At 42.4% G+C, this 18,385-nt stretch overlaps 1 protein-coding gene and 1 pseudogene across 1 annotated transcript in view; both read left to right on the top strand.

Annotated features, from left to right (window-relative positions):
- The window catches only part of SVEP1 (sushi, von Willebrand factor type A, EGF and pentraxin domain containing 1), a 210,656-nt gene extending 192,529 nt beyond the window's left edge, over nt 1-18,127 (top strand). Inside the window, exons 43-48 of the mRNA XM_002708072.6 lie at nt 120-296; nt 2,956-3,126; nt 7,952-8,047; nt 9,780-9,875; nt 13,702-13,795; nt 17,750-18,127. Of these exons, the coding sequence (XP_002708118.4) occupies nt 120-296; nt 2,956-3,126; nt 7,952-8,047; nt 9,780-9,875; nt 13,702-13,795; nt 17,750-17,771 (656 nt within the window). The 3' untranslated portion in view covers nt 17,772-18,127. The remainder of the gene's footprint in view (nt 1-119; nt 297-2,955; nt 3,127-7,951; nt 8,048-9,779; nt 9,876-13,701; nt 13,796-17,749) is intronic.
- LOC127485119 (U6 spliceosomal RNA) lies at nt 14,336-14,429 on the top strand (annotated as a pseudogene).
- Nucleotides 18,128-18,385: the final 258 nt, after the last annotated feature.

Below are 18,385 nucleotides of genomic sequence, written 5' to 3'. Positions count from 1 at the left end.
GGTCTCATATTATCATCATTGAGAATTCACCTCTTAGGGGACCCCTGCTCTTCACTCAAAGAGATCAGTTAGGAAAAGAAGGAAGAATATCAGTAAGCATTTTCTTTTCTTTTCAACAGCCAATCCGTGTCCTGTCCCTTTTGTGATTCCCGAGAATGCTGTGCTTTCTGAAAAGGAGTTTTATGTTGACCAGAATGTGTCCATCAAGTGTAGGGAAGGCTTCCTGCTCAAAGGCCAAGGCATCATTACCTGCAGCCCTGACGAGACGTGGACGCAGACAAGTGCCAAATGTGAAAGTAAGTCGGCAGGTGGAAGTAAGTCTCCCAGAATGGGAGTTTAACCAAATGCAAGGCTCTGGCCTACATGGTATAGGAATGTGTTATGTGTCCAGTGACCTCCATCTTCACAATGCTTGCACTCTAATTACCAAGTTAAGAGATAATTTGTGTGAAGACCATGGATTCTGGAATCAGAGAAGATCTGGTTTTGAATTTTATCCTCAAACTGTTTTAACTCTAAACTTCAGCTGATTCCTCAACTTCTCTGAATCAGGTTTCCCATTTGTTAATAGTACCAACAATACCTATCTTTCAAATTTGTTTTCAAGAAGAAATGAATTGATGGGGCCAGCTCTGTGGCCCAACAGGTAAAGCCACCGCCTGTAGCGCTGGCATCCCATATGGGCGCCAGTTAGAATCCTGGCTGCTCCACTTCCAATCCAGGTCTCTGGTATGGCCTGGGAAAACAGTAGAAGATGGCCCAAGTTCCTGGGCCCCTGCACCCGCATTGGAGACCCAGAAGAGGTTCCTGGCCCCTGGCTTCGGATCCTCACAGCTACGTCTGCTGAGGCCATCTGGGGAGTGAACCAGCAGATGAAAGACCTCTCTGTTTCTCTCTGACTCTGCTTCTCCCTAACTCTGCCTTTCAAATAAATAAAATAAATCTTTAAAAAAAGAATAAATGCATTGGTGCATACACATACTCTATTAGAAATTTATCTAGATAAAAAGAGAAATACAATAGCCCAAGCACCTGAGTTTTCAACTAGCAGCCTACTATAGCATTACAATGTTGGCTTTACTCTGCATAAGTGTGTACTATATTTTTAACTAGGATTGGGGCTCCAAATACCTCTGAAACCCACCCTGGTGAAATGGGGAGAACTAAGTATATGCAAACTGGAAGTTTTCTCTTTGACTCTCTAATCTAGTTATGGACAAACCTGAAGGAAAGTAGGTCAAGTGGCTTTACTTTGCCCACACATCCTCACATTGGCTTTGGCTGCCTATGACTTACCTCTTGGATCACTGGAAGAGAGCAAAAAGAGACATTCACAAGAGCAAAAAGGAACAATGTACCTGACATGCATCTTATTTATTCCTCAATATTACCGAGAGCCAGGAGAGAAAGAAGCAGATTCCATTATTATTTGTTATCCTCGATTTCTTTTGCTTTTTCCAGGAGACAGGGAAGTTTTGGCTTAGAATAAAATATTCTTCCCTCCCTTGAGCAGCAACCCTTATTCATTTAGCCTATACCTGAAAATTATCCCTATAAAATTTTAATTAAAATTTAGTGTGCATGAGACTCTCCCAGAGACAGTATGTAAGATGCAGGTTCATCAGAAACCCCAGAAATCTGCATTTTCTTTTTTCTCAAAAAACCTTTTATTTAAGGGAATTTTGCATTTTCAATAAGAATACCAGTGATTCTGAAACCCATGGTTTGATAGCCACTGCAATAAATCAATCATTTGATCTGTGTACATGCTGTGGCCCAACTTGGAAGCTCTTTCCTTCTGACCTACTCAAACTTGATAGCCCAGTCCCAGCCACTTCTACTGTGATTCATACTGTGGCAATCCTAGGCATGATTCGTTACATTCACCTCAATGTTTCCACCACATGGTACCCATGCCTCTAATGCAGCTTATTTTTAGATTGTATGCAGTATCTCTTTATTTCTCTTCCCCTATTTGAGCAAAGAGACAGCATTTTCTTTATTTATTTTTGGTTTATAACACATGGTAGGCATTTTGTCTCCCTTCAAAGATAAAATTTGGACAGAGCATACAAATTGTTCTTCCCTTTGACAAATTTTTAATCATATTATGACAACAAAATAAACTTTTAGGGGCCAGTTCATGAGGGTTCTTACACAAACTAGCAACTGATTAGATTCCCGACTCCCATCCAATCCTTGACTTGTGGTCCACTCCCTAATAATTCTATATGCCTTAAAGCTTCTTATAAAATTCTCAAAGCAAGATTAGTTATGAAAATTATATTTAAATATATGCACAGGTTCCCCTTGAAAGAGAAGGTTATCCAATGTAACACAGACCCAAAAAGGAGAAAGTCACTGCTTTACAGTATTGAAAGGAGGGAAACTAATGTAAAACCTTAAGTTTCATAAACCTCTTCAAGGCATTTAAATTGAATATCATAGGGTAGGGGCAATATTCATTCATTTACTCATTTCCCAAAGAAGCAGCTGGAGCTTTTTGCATTCCAGGCACTGTTCTAAGCACCAATAAATCAGCCCTGATGTCCGTTACTGTAATCAGTGATCTTTACTCTGAAATAGTAGTCTACTGTCTTCATGCTTTTCCTCATCTAATTTGATAAGCACCTCATTGATGTTCTCTTGCAGTCCTCTCTTGGGTCAAACACAAGAGTTCATTGCTGGTCTCTGACGGATTTCTTTCCTTGTCATCAAAATAGCTCAGCTTCAACATTTGAATTAGAAGACAAAACACCTTTGAGTTTATACATCAAAGTTTTAAAGAACCAGTGAATTCGTCTTATAGTTTATGGTATCCTAGATCTTACAGAAGTGAACATGTTTCCTTTGTGTATTATACCTTTGCTTTCTAAACTGACTCAATCATGGAAAAGAAACTGTGTTCTCAGTGTGGGTTGGTATTACAGGCTTAATTGTTCTGTTTTCCTATAGAAATCTCATGTGGTCCCCCAGCACATGTAGAGAATGCAATTGCTCGAGGCATTCACTATCAATATGGGGACATGATCACCTACTCATGCTACAGTGGATACATGCTGGAAGGTTCCCTAAGGAGTGTTTGCCTGGAAAACGGAACATGGACATCACCTCCTATTTGCAGAGGTAAGGAAATATTTGAGTGGATATTTCTTTTTTTAAAATTTATTATTAATAATACTTGTACATACTTTTGGGTTATAGTATGATATTTCAATACCTGTGTACACCATGTGCTGATCAAAGCAGAGTAATCAACATTTTCCTTTTGATATTACTTTCTGACTGGAGGCTTGGAGATTTTTACTTCTATTCGTTCTGACAGTATACTAGGTTATTGTGAACTACAGTCTCACCACAATGCTGTATAACACTAGGCTCTAACTCTGATTTGGTGCCTGTTATCCAAACTCCCTCTGTGCCCCCCCACCACCACGCCAAGCCTCTAGTATCACTTTTAATGCGTATTTCTTAGTGAAGCTGCAGAGAAGTGAATATGGAAGCCTAGTATCACCAGTAATTAGTATGCCATTTTTTTTTTGCCTTGCTTTAAATATTCTCTTAACTGTGTCAGTTTTCCTTTGTGGCTTGAGGTTTGTAAGCATACACATAGAACTTTTAGGTTCTGTGACTGAAATTCTGCCAAATGGAAAGAGGTAATGAGGCTTGCTACTACATCCTTCTGAAACTTATACTTTTTCAACAAAATATAACTTTTACAAATCACAATAACTATTTCATTCATTCTATAACTATTCACCGAAGTCAAGAATTATGCTAATGATCAAGACAGTCATAACCAAGGAACTCAAGTATACGCAAATTGTTGAATGGGTTTCCCTTATAGACCATGGTCAGACTACTTAGATTTGGAGTGAAAATGACAAAGTATTTGATGATGTAAGGGGGCAGTGAAAGTTGAAGAGGTCAATGGATGGATGGCGCGAGCCTCAAAAGAGGCAAAGCATTACCTCAGGGGAGAAGGGATTGACAATCTGGCAGCAGCAAAATGAAATTGCCAGCAAGTGAGACCTCAGAGAATGGACAGCTTTCTTTTGAGAGGGCTACTGAAGAGGTAGCATCCTCAAATAGTGACCCCAATTTCACTTAAAGTCAGAAGTCAAATGAGAATTATATATTTGCTTAAGATACTGCAGGGCAGTGGCAGCACTAAAGGGCTACTGGCCACCAAAGGCCACCATGATAAAAAACTTCCAAATCATCTCCAAAGCACATGTCCCCTGGTCCAAATCCCTAACGCAGACCACCTTGCCCCATCCTAACCTGCATATTTCAAATTGCTAAAACTTCACTAGCTGTAGTCTCAGAACTGCCTACACTTCTTTATGTCTCTCCTGAGTCCCTGTGGTTCATCCTCAAATGTGAAACCATAGAACTGACTGTAGCAACACCTTCTGGGTAGGTTTAGGCTTTCGCTGGTGCATTAAACATGCAGTGAGCCACTGGTCTGAGCCAGGACCTCAACTAGCCTCTAGGGTAGGCATTCCTACCTCCAAAGAGCTCACAGTTCACAGGAGGAGAAGGGCAAACTGCTCCCAAACAAAGGAAAACACAAAGTGATATTGGTGAGACAGGAAGATGTGCTTGCTCTGAGAACCTAGTGTAGTTAAAGCTGACCTTTCCCCTTGTGTGGGGTAGGAACGTCTGAGAAGGCTTAACAGAGAAAGCAGAGAAAGTTAAGCTTTGAATTGGGCCTTGCAAACCATTTTCCAGAGGAAGACAGGAAAGAAGGACATTGTGGTAGAAGAGGGATTTGTGTACACTCTGCATTTTTCCTAATGAAATGTAAGGAAGAATTGGACATACGTCTTTATAAATCAGGGTGAGTGGATACATATTTCAGATTATATGGAGGTACTTCAAAAGGTTCATGGAAAATGGTATTAAAAATGTTTATGGGGCTGGCATTGTGGTGCAGCAAGTTAGGCTGCCACCTGTGACTCAGGAACCCCGTGTTGGAGTGCCAATTGGAGTCCCAGCTACCTCTGCTTCCAGTCCAGCTCCCTGCTAATGTGCCTCGGAAGGCAGTGGACGATGGCCCAAGTGCTTGGAACCTGCCGCCATGTGAGAGACCCAGATGGAGTTCTTGGCTCCTGACTCTGGCCTGGCCCAGATCAGGCTATTGTGGACATTTGGGGAGTGAGCCAGCATATGGAAGATGGCTGTTTCTCTGTCTCTCCCACTCTCTGTCACTCTACCTTTCAATTAAATAAATAAATGTTTTTTAAAAAAAATTATTTGGTACAAAAAAGTGAGATTTATGCACAGTTTTTTATAATATGAATTTCCATGAACTTTTTGAAAATCTCTCTCTCATGTATGTGTGTGTGTGTGTGTTTGTAAGATTATATACATGAATATATAAGAGTTATGTATTTGCTTCAGATAATAGATATCTTTGTGAATATGGTACTAGAATCATAGAGTTCAAGGGCATGGACCAAAGCACACTCGATGAGAAAGCCAAGGGTGAAACTCTGGGCAGTACTAACATTTTCAGGTCAACAAGGAGAGGAGGGACATGAAAAAGAGCATCCACCAAGGTATGAAAAAAAAAAAACAAGAGGACAGTAGCGAGCCAAGATCAGAAAGAGAAGATATTTGTAAAAAGAAGGCGAATGATCCAACTGTGACTCATACGGTAGGGAAGTGAGGTCCAGGAGCTGAGTCACATCCCTGAATCTGACGGATAGGCAAATTTCAGCACGCTGGGCTTGAGCACTTCGAGGGTGTGTTGAGAGCAGTAGCCAGATTACTGTGGTTTGAAGAGTGAAATAAAGGCAAAGGAGCTAAGAAAGCAAAAGTAAAGCCCTTTTTCTAGAAATAGGTAGGCTGAAAGGAGGAGGAGACTATTAACCTGGTGCCTGTTACAGCCAGGTGATAAACTAGTTGATTTACCCTAAGTTATTTGGGGTCAGTCTGAGACTCTGGAATGTGTCCTGGGTACATGGGAAAGGCCACCAGCCCTCCGAAATTAGAGCAAATGGTTTCAATGAGAACATTCAGTGTCTCAGGACCTTATCAGACATTTTGATCCTCCTAGGAAAGATAAGTAGGAAGACAAATAGGAACACAGGTGTGTGCCACCAAATGTGAGAGGTGATTTGTTGACATGAGCACACATGAGCATGCATGTTAAGGGTTAGAGTGCTGAAGAGCATAGAAGAGGAAAGCCTTCATGAGTTTTCTTGGAAATTGGGAGTGAGTCAGGGAATGACTCATAGACAAGATGTTTGAACTGGATCTTGAAGAAGGGGAGGAGGTTTAGCAAAAATGGGGTTAGGACAAATTGAAGAAAAAGGGAATAGCACTTGGGTATAGTCAATAATATCATTGGCGACAATATGAAGTCACGTGTTGAAAGGCTGTCAGTGTTTAGGTGGGCTGGATAAAGGATTTCTTCCAGGAATTATCAAAAATCAAAATTTCAATGACTGGAGCTTTATTTACAGCATCCAAGATACAGAATCAGCCTAAATGTTTGTCAATAGGGAGCTGGCGCTGTGGTCTAATGGGTAAAGCATGGTGCCAGCATCTCATATGGGAGCCTGTTCCAATCCTGGCTGCTCCACTTCTGATACAGCTCTCTGTTAATCACCTGGGAAAGCAGCGGAAGATGGCCCAGGTCTTGGGCCCCTGCACCCACGTAGGAGACCCAGAGGAAGCTCCTGGCTCCTAACTTAGGCTTGGACCAACCCCAGCTTTTGTAACCATTTGGGGAATGAACCAGCAGATGGAAGACATCTTTCTCCCCCTCCCCTTCCCCCTCCCCCTCCCTTTCCTTCTTCCTCCCCCTACTCCTCTTCCTCCTCCTCCTCCTCTAACTCTTTCAAATAAATAAACATTTAATAAAAAACAAAGTTTCATTTTAAAAAATGGCAATAGACAATAGATAAATGGATAAAGAAAAAGTGACAGATAAATAGACACATTGAAGTATTATTCAGCCTTTAAAAATAAGAAATCTTGGCCGGCGCCACAGCTCAATAGGCTAATCCTCCACCTGCGGCGCCAGCACCCCAGGTTCTAGTCCCGGTTGGGGCGCCGGATTCTGTCCCGGTTGCTCCTCTTCCAGTCCAGCTCTCTGCTGTGGCCTGGGAGTGCAGTGGAGGATGGCCCAAGTCCTTGGGCCCTGCACCCGCATGGGAGACCAGGAAGAAGCACCTGGCTCCTGCCTTCGGATCAGCGTGGTGCACTGGCCACAGCAGCCATTGGAGGGTGAGCCAACAGAAAAGGAAGACCTTTCTCTCTTTTTCTCTCTCTCTCACTGTCCACTCTGCCTGTCAAAAATAAAAATAAAAAAAATAAGAAATCTTAGCGTTTGAGACAACATGGGATGTATTGGGAGGACATTTTGCTAAGTGAAATAAGCCAGACACAGAAAGACAAACACTGATCTAGCTGATTAGGTGGGATCTGAAATAGTCATTGAAGCAGAGAGTACATACAGTGGTAGCTGTCCGGGGCTAAGAAGGTGGAACATGGGGAGACACTGGTCAAAGGGTGCAAAGTTTCAGTTATGCACGATGAGTAGGTTCTGGAATGACAATGTACAGTAACGTGACTACACAAAGAGGAGGGAGGGAAGGGTAGCTATGGGGGGTGGTGATAACTATGGTAATTAGATTGACTGTGTTGATTATTTGGTAATTTCTATGAAAATCAAAATATGAAGCTATAAAACTTAAATATAAACAATTTTATTTGTCTATTAATTCCTCAATAAAGCTAGGAAAAAAAAACTGTAATGATAACCAAAAAAATACTAGGCTTTTCATATGTTGTCATTTCCTCTTGAGATTTAACGTGGTTTCTCTTCCTTAAAGTTTGAGTCAGGAAATATTATGAAATGGAAATGAGCAAGGCTATCTCCTGGATACCATTCCTCCATCATTCCCTGTATTCATGTCCTGTCCTGCTTCCCTGCCAGCTGTCTGTCGATTCCCATGTCAGAACGGAGGAGTCTGCCAGCGCCCCAATGCCTGTTCCTGTCCGGATGGCTGGATGGGGCGCCTGTGTGAAGAACGTGAGTCTGCCCTCAAATCGTCTAAGTCCTGACGATTCACCTGGAAGCTGCTGACTTACAGGAATTACTAGAAACTGGCTGTACTGTTGGGAGAAATTTCTTTGCTTGAATCCTCCTGAGACCAGACAGAGCTCATAGGGCTTATCTGAGCATGCCAGTAGGTTGTAGGAGACATACAATATCAAAGACCTTAAAATGCACTTATTAAGATCCATCGAAAGTCATCTTCACACGTCTCCTGGCACAAATTCATTAGTCTTCTTGGGAAGGAGTTGTCCTCCTGCTCCTTCCCTGATGTCGGGTCTTCCACGGCCTGTGCCAATCCTTGCTGCAGTTGGTATAACTGCATAGCATCACATCACACTGTACTTTGCAGGCAATATTTGCAGCCCACCATTTGCTCTTTGTCGTTAAGACAGTTGGTCCTAATTAAGAAAATAAGGGAAGTTGGCACTTCTATACCTATACAATGCTTGGTAAATTCATACAGAATTTTGGCCCTTACAAAGACATATGTCAGTTGGAATTTCCATAGGGAATATCAATAAGTGGTTTAAAATATTTACATAAGGGTGAAACAGCTTCCTGCTTCATTGGGAGTGGGGTCTGTAAACCACGAAGAGTCATCAGTGTGAGGGCCATTGGTTTATGGCAGTTTTTTTCTAAAGCTCAGGCATTTTGTAAGACTACATACTTTTAAATGTAACTTTTTCAACTAATCTGTAAAGAGAAAAGTGTAATGGACAGATATTTAGGCTGCTATCAACATACAGAAAAGACCTTATAGGGATTAAGAAGAAAGAGGGATTGCATTTTCTTTCCACAATCACTCCTTTTCAATTGGGATTCCCAGGCTGAACCTGCTATCTCCCCACTGCTCCAAAGCCTCAGGGAGCATTTATTGCAAGGTTCCCAAGCACTGGCTTGGCTCAGCTAGCTGAGCTCATTCAGCAAATGCCTACCCTCTTGCAAGAGGCCAAGACCAGGGCTTCCCAGGCCTTCGTGTGCATGCAGAGCCTCTGGACCATGCCTTAAAATGCATATCCTGAGATTCTGCATCTGTAACCAACTCCCAGGGGGTGCCACTACCATCGGCTAGAGAACTACACTCTGGCTACAAGCAGTGGACAGCCTCACACCTTTGAAGCACGCGAGGCCTCTTCAGAGGGTTCAATGGTGTTTAGTAGGAGGAATGATTGGTATGGCGAGTAGAGGGACAGCCTGGCTTGGTCACCATCAGGCCTCAAGTCCTAGGAAATAAAAGGCAAGTTGTCCCATTTTTACTAAAATCTTGCAAACACTTGCTTGTTATAGCCCATCTGATTCCCATTCTCACATGGTGTTCACTGGAGCCCAGAGGCAAGCAAACCCTCTTAGAGCATTTTATATATAATGTGTAATGGAAATTTGAAACAAAGATAAAAAGAAATCATTCTGCTTATGCTGTGGAGAATGAAAGCAAAGCAGTTAGCAGACATCAGTTATGTTGTGTCCTCACGGAAAGAGTCCATTTGGCATTGCAGTCAGTACATCTGACTGAGGATCCGACTTGCTGTCCTGATTGTGAGTGCCCGGCGTTGCTTATTAATAAGCACAACACATATGGCAAGATTACGTAGGGGGTCATACAAGGTTTCACTTCTCCGTGAAAATGATTCTTGAACACTGGAACATACCTAAGCATGTGTATTTTGATTAAGTCCTTTTCAATCTCCTGTTTTTCTCTTTGTAGCAATATGCATCCTTCCCTGTCTGAATGGTGGCCGCTGTGTGGCCCCTTACCAGTGTGACTGCCCATCTGGCTGGACGGGGTCCCGCTGTCATACAGGTAGGCATCCTCTCCCTCTTGGCTGTCTTGGTGTCTTTGTCCCATGAAGTCCCAGAGGACATTGAGGTCTGTAGCTCAAACTCAGAGGAGGTGCTGAAGCCAAAAGGGGCCCAAGGTTTTCAAGCATTCTTTAGGATGGTCCCTTGAATGATGATCTCAACATTGAACTGTATCATTACCAAGAAAATGCCTTTCAAGATCCCGTGCCAAAGAACAATGTCTGACTTGACGCAGTTGTCTGTTGCATGTCATTTGCTATGTGCTGAAGAATGTAGGGCAAATGTTGCGCAGAGTTTTGGGACTCATGTTACTCCAAATTACTAAACCCATGGTTACTATTTAGAAAGAACAAGGCTTATAAATACAGTTTAAATTACAATGAAGAAACTCAACGAAGGTGTCTCGTTGTCATGGAAAATGGTAATAAAATGTGGTTGACTGATGAGTGATTGACATCCAATTAGCCACTCTTGCCTTCCTATAGCATTTTTCCCACTTCACTTTGACATTTATTTAATTGCTTGATGATCTATGCCAGCCCCCAGCACTCTACACCACTCAAGAGCAGGGGTGTTCTTTGCCGTCTTGATATACACAATGCCTAGCATGGTTGGTGCCTGAATATAACAGGTTTGTTAGACAATGTCAAGTCAATCAGTTTGAAATGACAGATTTTAACCTGTTGAATGTCCTAAAATTTTAAACAGCTGTTAGAATAAGATTGTAAGAATGCTCATACTCCACCATCCTTCTGATGGGCAGTGTTGGTACTGCCTCTTCGGTGGGGTAGGATGTCAAGTAGATCAGGCTTGCTGATGTCAAAGTTGTCATGAAAATTAAGACCAGGTGACCTTAGAATTTAGCTTCCAAACCGGGACATTTTCAGGAGTGAAAGGGGCACTGTTAATAAATAATCCAGGGAAATGGGAGTGAAAGACACTGTCCCAGAGGCAGTCAGGGATGCCATCAGTCTACCTAAAGCCCAGACTGAGCCCTTGATGAGTGTAAAAAAGGGGAAATGTCACAGGGACTGAATCTGAAGCATTTGTGTTAGACTCCAAAAGTGATCCATGTAGTGTTTGTTTATTAAAAAAAATCAGCTTTAATATTTATCCACATTTCTCATGTATCCAAAGTTGAACTCCCCTGCGAACCAGCCCTGCCCTCTTGCAGGCTCCTTCTCTTGGCAGGTGTGGTTCTGGAAGAACAAGTCATTCCTGACTCCTTCCCCTTCGCCTTTGATTACCAGGATCTCTCAGGCCTGCTCTGCCCTGCGGACATAGTAGAAGACACTTTCTGCAGATTATGGCCAAGGTCTACTAGTTGGCCCTCCCTTCCCTGCTTCCATGCTGAACATGGTTAATATACAGTGAGGTGCTTCAGAAAGTTCATGGGACAATGGCATTAAAAGATAAGGTCATTTTTGGCGTGAAAGATTTTGTAACTCCTTGCATAATTTTTTTCATAATACACATTTTTTGTAAACTTTTGAAAACTCTTTGTATAGATGGATCTCTAATTTTTTTGCACCAGCGTAAATGTGACTTAACTCCACTTTTCATGAACTTTTTGAAGTGCCTTCATATCATTCCAGCCAAAGGCATGGAATATAAAATGCATAGGTGTGTTCAATCAGGCGTGACTGAAGTCACAGAGGAAACGTAGGAGAGTGATTGAGCATGAAGCCATAAGGATAAGATGCGTCAGACCAGGCAATGCACTGTATGCCAAGTTCAAGATGCAGGGTTGTCTTGTGAGCAGCAGTTCTAAGGAGGAAAAATCATCTAATTATATTTTCTTTTAGAAAGATGATATTGACAGCAGTATGGAAAATGGCCAGAAGCAACACTTAGAATAGAAAGATCCACGGGGTTATAGAAACAGTAACCAAAAAAATGTGTGTGTGGGGGGGGTGGGTTTGGGGTGGATTTGAGATAGAATCAGGACCACTTAGTTAGAAATTATGAACATTGCCATTTCCAGCAAGGGCCCCAGGATGGAAGGCGCTACCATTGACTGAGCTAGAAAACCCAGGAGCTGCAGGTGTGAGGGCATAGATGAGGAGCTCAAACATGCTGAGTTTGGAATGCACAGGGGGAGTGGTCTGATAGGCTGTTGTGTAATCCTTGAAGGTTTTCAGAAGATACATCTACGCTGAAGACAGAGATCTGTAAATCTCCCATGAGAAACATTCATGGGGAGGAAAATGGAACCGTGCAGGGGCCGTGTGGGCCCCAGTGGAACCCCAGGAACATCAATATAAATTCAGAGAGGGGCAGATGTTAGACTTTTAGACAGGGAAGAAAAAACAGTGCCTGGTTAGTACAGACACCCCCAGATCAGCATGCTCCTTCAAAGAGGAGCTTCTACCAGCAAGCAGAAACCATGGGGAGCCGGCTCTTATTGTTGATGGTTTTCATCCTGCTTCACTTCCTGTTTTTCTTTCTTATGAAGCTGCAGATAGAGCCATCCTGCTGGCCTGCTGTCGCTGGCACTTACCTAGAGAGCTCCTCCAAGGGAAATGGATATTGACTTGTCCTATCTCTTACCTTCTCTACCCTATGCTTACCAAGTGCCTGGTATTTACTTTCAGCATTTTCCCTATGTTTTCTGAATGAGCCATTGGAAAAAAAGGACATTTGTTTATTTCTTACCCAAAATGATTTTTTCATCCAGGAAAGGGCCTTCCTTCCTAAGACTGAAATGTTTCTTATTTCCAGGTTTCCCCTTATAGGCATCTTATTGTCTTCTTCTGTGGAGTTCCCCCTCTCTCTTTGATAAATTAAACTTGCTGGTATTGGGTCTTCTTCCAATTTTAGTGTCTTTTTTTATTTCAACAAATAAATTCATGCAGATGAAGAGTTTCATTAAAGGACTGTGATTTGTGAGAACGATGGCTGTGTAGTCTATCTTGGGATATTCTTCCATGGTTTCATCTGTGGTGAATTTTTAGTTCTAATCCAGGCTCTGTAATCCCAGTTAAAACTGGTAAAAGCTTTGAAATGTGTTTCTTAGCCAAACACAAAGAGCTGTTGAATCATCTGTTATTTTAGACAGTCCTTGTGCCTCAGAATTGTCATCTGACTTAACCATTCTGTCAATCAAGAGATTTCTAACCCAATTGAGAAATATATATATATATATATTTCAAAACAGTAAAGTTATCAGATTAATTGAATAAATAAAAATATTAAAGAAGAGAAAGGTTGGGGCTGGTGCTGTGGTGCAGCGAGTTAAATCCCTGGCCTGCAGCATCAGCATCCCATATGGGCACTGGTTTATGTACTGGCTGCTCCACTTCCAATCCATCTCCCTGCTCATGCACTTGGGAAAGCAGCAGAGGATGGCCCAAGTCCTTCGGCCCCTGAACCCATATGGGAGACCCAGAGGAAGCTCCTGGCTCCTTGCTTTGGATTGGCTCAGCTCCAGCTATTTTGGCTGGAGTGAACCAGCAGATGGAAGATCTCTCTCTCTCTCTCTCTCTGTGTGTGTGTGTGTGTGTGTGTGTGTGTCTTCCTCTCTCTATAACTCTGCCTTTCAAATAAACAAATTTTTAAGAAAAAGAGATTGGTGGAGTTGGAATGATCAGCACAGGTTTGAACATGGAGATAGAACCCGAGACTTAACCATGGGCACCGACTGGCTTAGACGCACAGAGGGAGGATGGGAGATCAAGCAGAGCAGCAAAATTGATGGCCTGAGCAGTGTATGAGAAGTAACAGTGGCCGCAGCAGGAAGTAGAGGCAGATCTTACTCCATGTGCCTTCATAAAATCTTCAGAGTTGCTCAGTGTTAATTAAATAAATGCGTGAATTTTTCATCCCAGCTGTCTGCCAGTTTCCCTGCTTAAATGGAGGAAAATGTGTAAGACCAAACCGATGCCATTGTCTCTCATCTTGGACAGGACATGATTGTTCCAGGTAAGACAACCAGCAACTAACATCCATCTAGAATACAAAGACTTCAAAACCCAACGTAATTCCAGAAGGAATCTCTGGTCTGGGTGCAAACATTTATATCCAAAAATATCTATATTCAGATACATTCTGTAAGTGTGAAAAAGCCAAAGCTAAGAAATGCTAGTTCAAAATTGACAAGTAAAGCAGTGATATCTAAAAGATAAATAGTCTTGTGTTCACTGTGGCTGCACATGTACTACAATTAGGATTACATAGAGAAGGGCTGATTTTTGATGCAGGAGCTAAGATACTGGGTCCCATCTGGGAACCAGGGTTCAAATCCTAGCTCTGCTTCTGACCCACCTTCCTAGTAATGTGCACCCTTGGAGGTTGCCGTGACAGCTCAAGTAGCTGGGTCCCTGCCACCCATGTGGAAGACCCAGCCTGAGTTCCAAGCTCCTGAGTGGGGTAACCCAGCCCCTGCCAGGAGTAAAACAGCAGGTAGATCTCTCTCTCTCTCTCTCTCTCTCTCTCTCTCTTTCTCTTTCTCTCTCTCTCTCCTTTTCAAATAAGTAAAAAAATAGCTATAGAGAAAAGATCAGTATGGCCCCTGCTGAAGGATGACATCTAAATTCATAAAGTTCCGCATATTTTTTCCACAATAAACAGTGTTGGAATTGATTTTAAATATTTAATTAATTTAAATTTTTATATTTTTAGTGTTTATATTTACAGTCTTCCACTGACTATAAAAAACTGTAGTTTTATTCATTGATTTCTCATGTCTCTCCAGATAAATATCATAGTTGAGAAAACATTGTCACAAAAATAAGTCAAAGGGTAAATAGTTAAGATAATTTATAGGAGCTGGCATTGTAGCAAAGGAGGTTAAGCCACCACCTGCAACACTGGCATCCCATATGGGGGCTGGTTTGAGTCCTGGCTGCTCCACTTCTGATTCAGGTCCCTGTTAATGGCCTGGGAAAAGCAGAATTTGGCCTAAATGTTTGGGCCCCTGCCACTCATGTGGGAGACCCAGATGAAGCTCCTGGACCCTGGCTTTGGACTGGCCCAGCTCTAGTCATTGTGGCCATTTGGGGAGTGAGCCAGCAGATGGAAGATCTCTCTCTGTCTGTCTTTCCTCCCGCTCTCTGAAACTCTGCCTTTCAAAGAAATAAACAAATCTTCTTTTTTTCTTAAAAGGGGTAATTTGTACCTTTAAAAACTCAGGAAGCATCAGAAATATAACGTGTATAAAATATTTTCAATATTCAAGCCTTGTCCTCACATATGTTTCAAGGTTGGCATATTATCACCTCCACATTAAGATTTTCAATATACATACTGTATTATGTCATTTAGATTTGTAATCTGTTCATTTATATTCATCTTGAAGGAATCATTGAAAACAAGTGGGTATTTTCATATTTTATAAAGTGGGAAATTCAGTTAACTGAAAATACCTCTTATTTTTCTATTGGTTATTATGTCATTTTAATTAGAATGTCATCATCAACTTGTAAAAATAATATAGCTGTTAAAATAAAAACCCAATCTATGACCAAATCCACCTTGTGGTCATGCATTTCCTCATATCATCTCCAGTGTATGGCATCTCTGTAGAGTGAAAGGGAGTTGAGCTCTAAAGAGAAATTGGAAAGGAACAAATATATTTAGAAGTTGTCAAGATAAAGAAAACAGTCTATCTCTGAGTAAGTTTGAAAGAATTTTAAAAATTGGGAGCCAATTAAAAAGAAAACAAAACCAAACAGTGACTCAAAAACAAAGTATTTAAAGCTTTCTTACAATTTTAGTCTTTATATTTCAACCCATTACAGGTAAGGAAAAAGAAACCTGGAGGTTGCATAGGTTCCCAATGTCTAAATATTCCCCCAGGAGTTCTTCCTTGATCAGGGAAAGGCTAGTTGTTATTAGTTTATATGAAAGTGTGTCTATTAATAAAGACAATAGAACCTAGATTTTTAATGCAAAACTTTAATATAGGAATTCAAGAAAAATGGTGCCAAATGAAGGTGAGGGGCAGCATTCCTCTATCGAGGAATGGCTCACCAACAACCCAGGAGACCAGGCAGGCTCCCTCTTCTGTAATCACTTCTTCTTGGAGACCCATATTAACTAGGACTCTCTTGTTAAAACTGTAATTAGCCGGCGCCGCGGCTCACTAGGCTAATCCTCCGCCTTGCGGCGCCGGCACACCGGGTTCTAGTCCCGGTCGGGGCGCCGGATTCTGTCCCGGTTGCCCCTCTTCCAGGCCAGCTCTCTGCTGTGGCCCGGGAGTGCAGTGGAGGATGGCCCAAGTACTTGGGCCCTGCACCCCATGGGAGACCAGGAAAAGCACCTGGCTCCTGCCTTCGGATCAGTGCGGTGCGCCGGCCGCGGCGGCCATTGGAGGGTGAACCAACGGCAAAGGAAGACCTTTCTCTCTGTCTCTCTCTCTCTCACTGTCCACTCTGCCTGTCAAAAAATAAAAATTAAAAAAAAAAAAAAAAACTGTAATTGGGCCGGCTCTGAGGCTCACTAGGCTAATCCTCCGCCTGCGGCACCGGCACCCCAGGTTCTAGTCCCGGTTGGGGCGCCAGATTCTGTCCCAGTTGCTCCTCTTCCAGTCCAGCTCTCTGCTGTGGTCCAGGAGTGCAGTGGAGGATGTCCCAAGTGCTTGGGCCCCTGCACACGCATGGGAGACCAGGAGAAGCACCTGGCTCCTGGCTTCGGATCTGTGCAGCATGCCAGCTACAACGGCCATTGCAGCCACTTGGGGGGTGAACCAATGGAAAAAGGAAGACCTTTCTCTCTGTCTCTCTCTCTCTCTCACTGTCCAACTCTGCCTGTCCAAAAAAAAAAAAAAAAACAACAACAACAAAAACTGTAATTAGATTAGGCAAAGAAGGAATTTTTTATCACAATAGAGGGACCTCACATGGAACCCCATGGCACGGGAGTGGGCAAGCATCAGAAGAACCAACTCCAGGGACTTGAATGCCCCCTGTGACTGCTCCACCTCCTGTCTCCCCAGGTCTGCCCACCCTCTGTGGCAGCAGAGTGGTTTTCTCTGGGAACCACTGCCTACAGCTCCCATATGTTACGTGTCATTTGTGGTATTCAGAGCACTATCCCAGCTTAAAAACCCAGGAGAAGGGCTCTATTTGGTCCAGACTAACTATAAGGTTCAGCACGGACCAATGAACTGTGGCCCAAGGTTGGGTTGTATTGTATTAATATGAGGGTTCATTTTGTCAAAACTTTGGTTAAAGGGCAGTGAGACTAATAACTCCTCCCAAAAAAGGAAGGTGGAATATAATTCCCTACCATGGGAGGGAGAGAAATCTTTGCTGAGAAGTCCAAACAATAAATATTTGCAAATAATTGTTTTCCTCTCTCCCACAATGTTACGTGAATTAAGGATTGTATGCCTAACACCTTGTACAAGCACAAAAATAGGTGCTCAATAAATGCTTGTTGGCAGTTGGAACACTCTCCTGACAGCAAGTGTTGGGGCAGCCTTTAAATCCCTCAACCTAAAACCTCTCCCCTCATGAATAAGACTGATGTGGTCTTGTTCCCAGGTACTTTAATCCTTCGGGAAAAATTGTTTCCTCTGATTTCTGTAAGTATCTTAGGAAAGTTGGTCCTAAACAAATGGTATCACTAGAAACTATAGATTGTTGGTGTGGAAGGAGACCTTTAGGTTCCCGAGGTCCAGACCTTCATGAGAATTGCCGGGTGGGAAATCAGTGACAATCAGGACTAGAACTCAGATCTGCTGCTTCTCGGATCTGTTCACAGCTTAGTGCCTGTTCTCCATGCACCCTGTTCTCTCCAGAGCTGACCCTGCAAACATCATCACGTCAGCACCCAGGCGTCCAAGATCCGTAATCCTGTTTTGATCAGCACCAGAGTGCTGTTGCCTCTTCATTTCAATCTCGTCTCTTGAATCCGTTTTGTTCTGTGTTTCAGGAAAAGGAGAACTGGGTTTTAACCACTGCCCAACCAACTGGCTTCCCCGAAAGCAGATCATCTCTTCCTGGTCGCACCTGGGCATCCTGGAACTTACACCAAGTCCAACATGGTGCTGGGTCTTGTTTCGTTCAGTAAACACATTATTTGGGATTTACTTTTTTATTTTGTGATATATTTTGTTATTCTTTGTGATATACTTTCTTACATGTTGCCATTTTTAAATATGCCTGTATTTTCTATATAAAAATTATATTAAATAGATGCTGCTCTACCCTAATAAAATGTACATACTCTGCTGTCTATTGGGAAAATTCCTAGTATACATTTTACTTAGTTACTTAAAATGTTACAATTAAAATATATTTTGCTACCAAATATTTTATTGGATAGTGCCATTTTGTCAGGTGGCCAGGAAATAAGAAAGAGGATCCACGTGCTTTGACCTGTGATGTCATAACACAGGACCCCTTCATTCTAGTTCCATTTTCTTATAATGTGTGTAACAACCAAGGCTTCTTGTTATCTAAGTGGAGAGTAACGGTTGGGCCTAGTGCCCTCATAGAACTCTGTCCTGGTGCCAGAGCAGCCTGGAGATTCTTCTCCCAACAATTGGAATGAAGTGGACAACAACTT

This window comes from Oryctolagus cuniculus, chromosome 1, assembly GCF_051225735.1.
Source record: "Oryctolagus cuniculus isolate XC-2025 breed Fujian yellow rabbit chromosome 1, ASM5122573v1, whole genome shotgun sequence".
Classification (NCBI taxonomy): domain Eukaryota; kingdom Metazoa; phylum Chordata; class Mammalia; order Lagomorpha; family Leporidae; genus Oryctolagus; species Oryctolagus cuniculus.
This window is presented reverse-complemented; position numbering and strand designations above follow the sequence as displayed.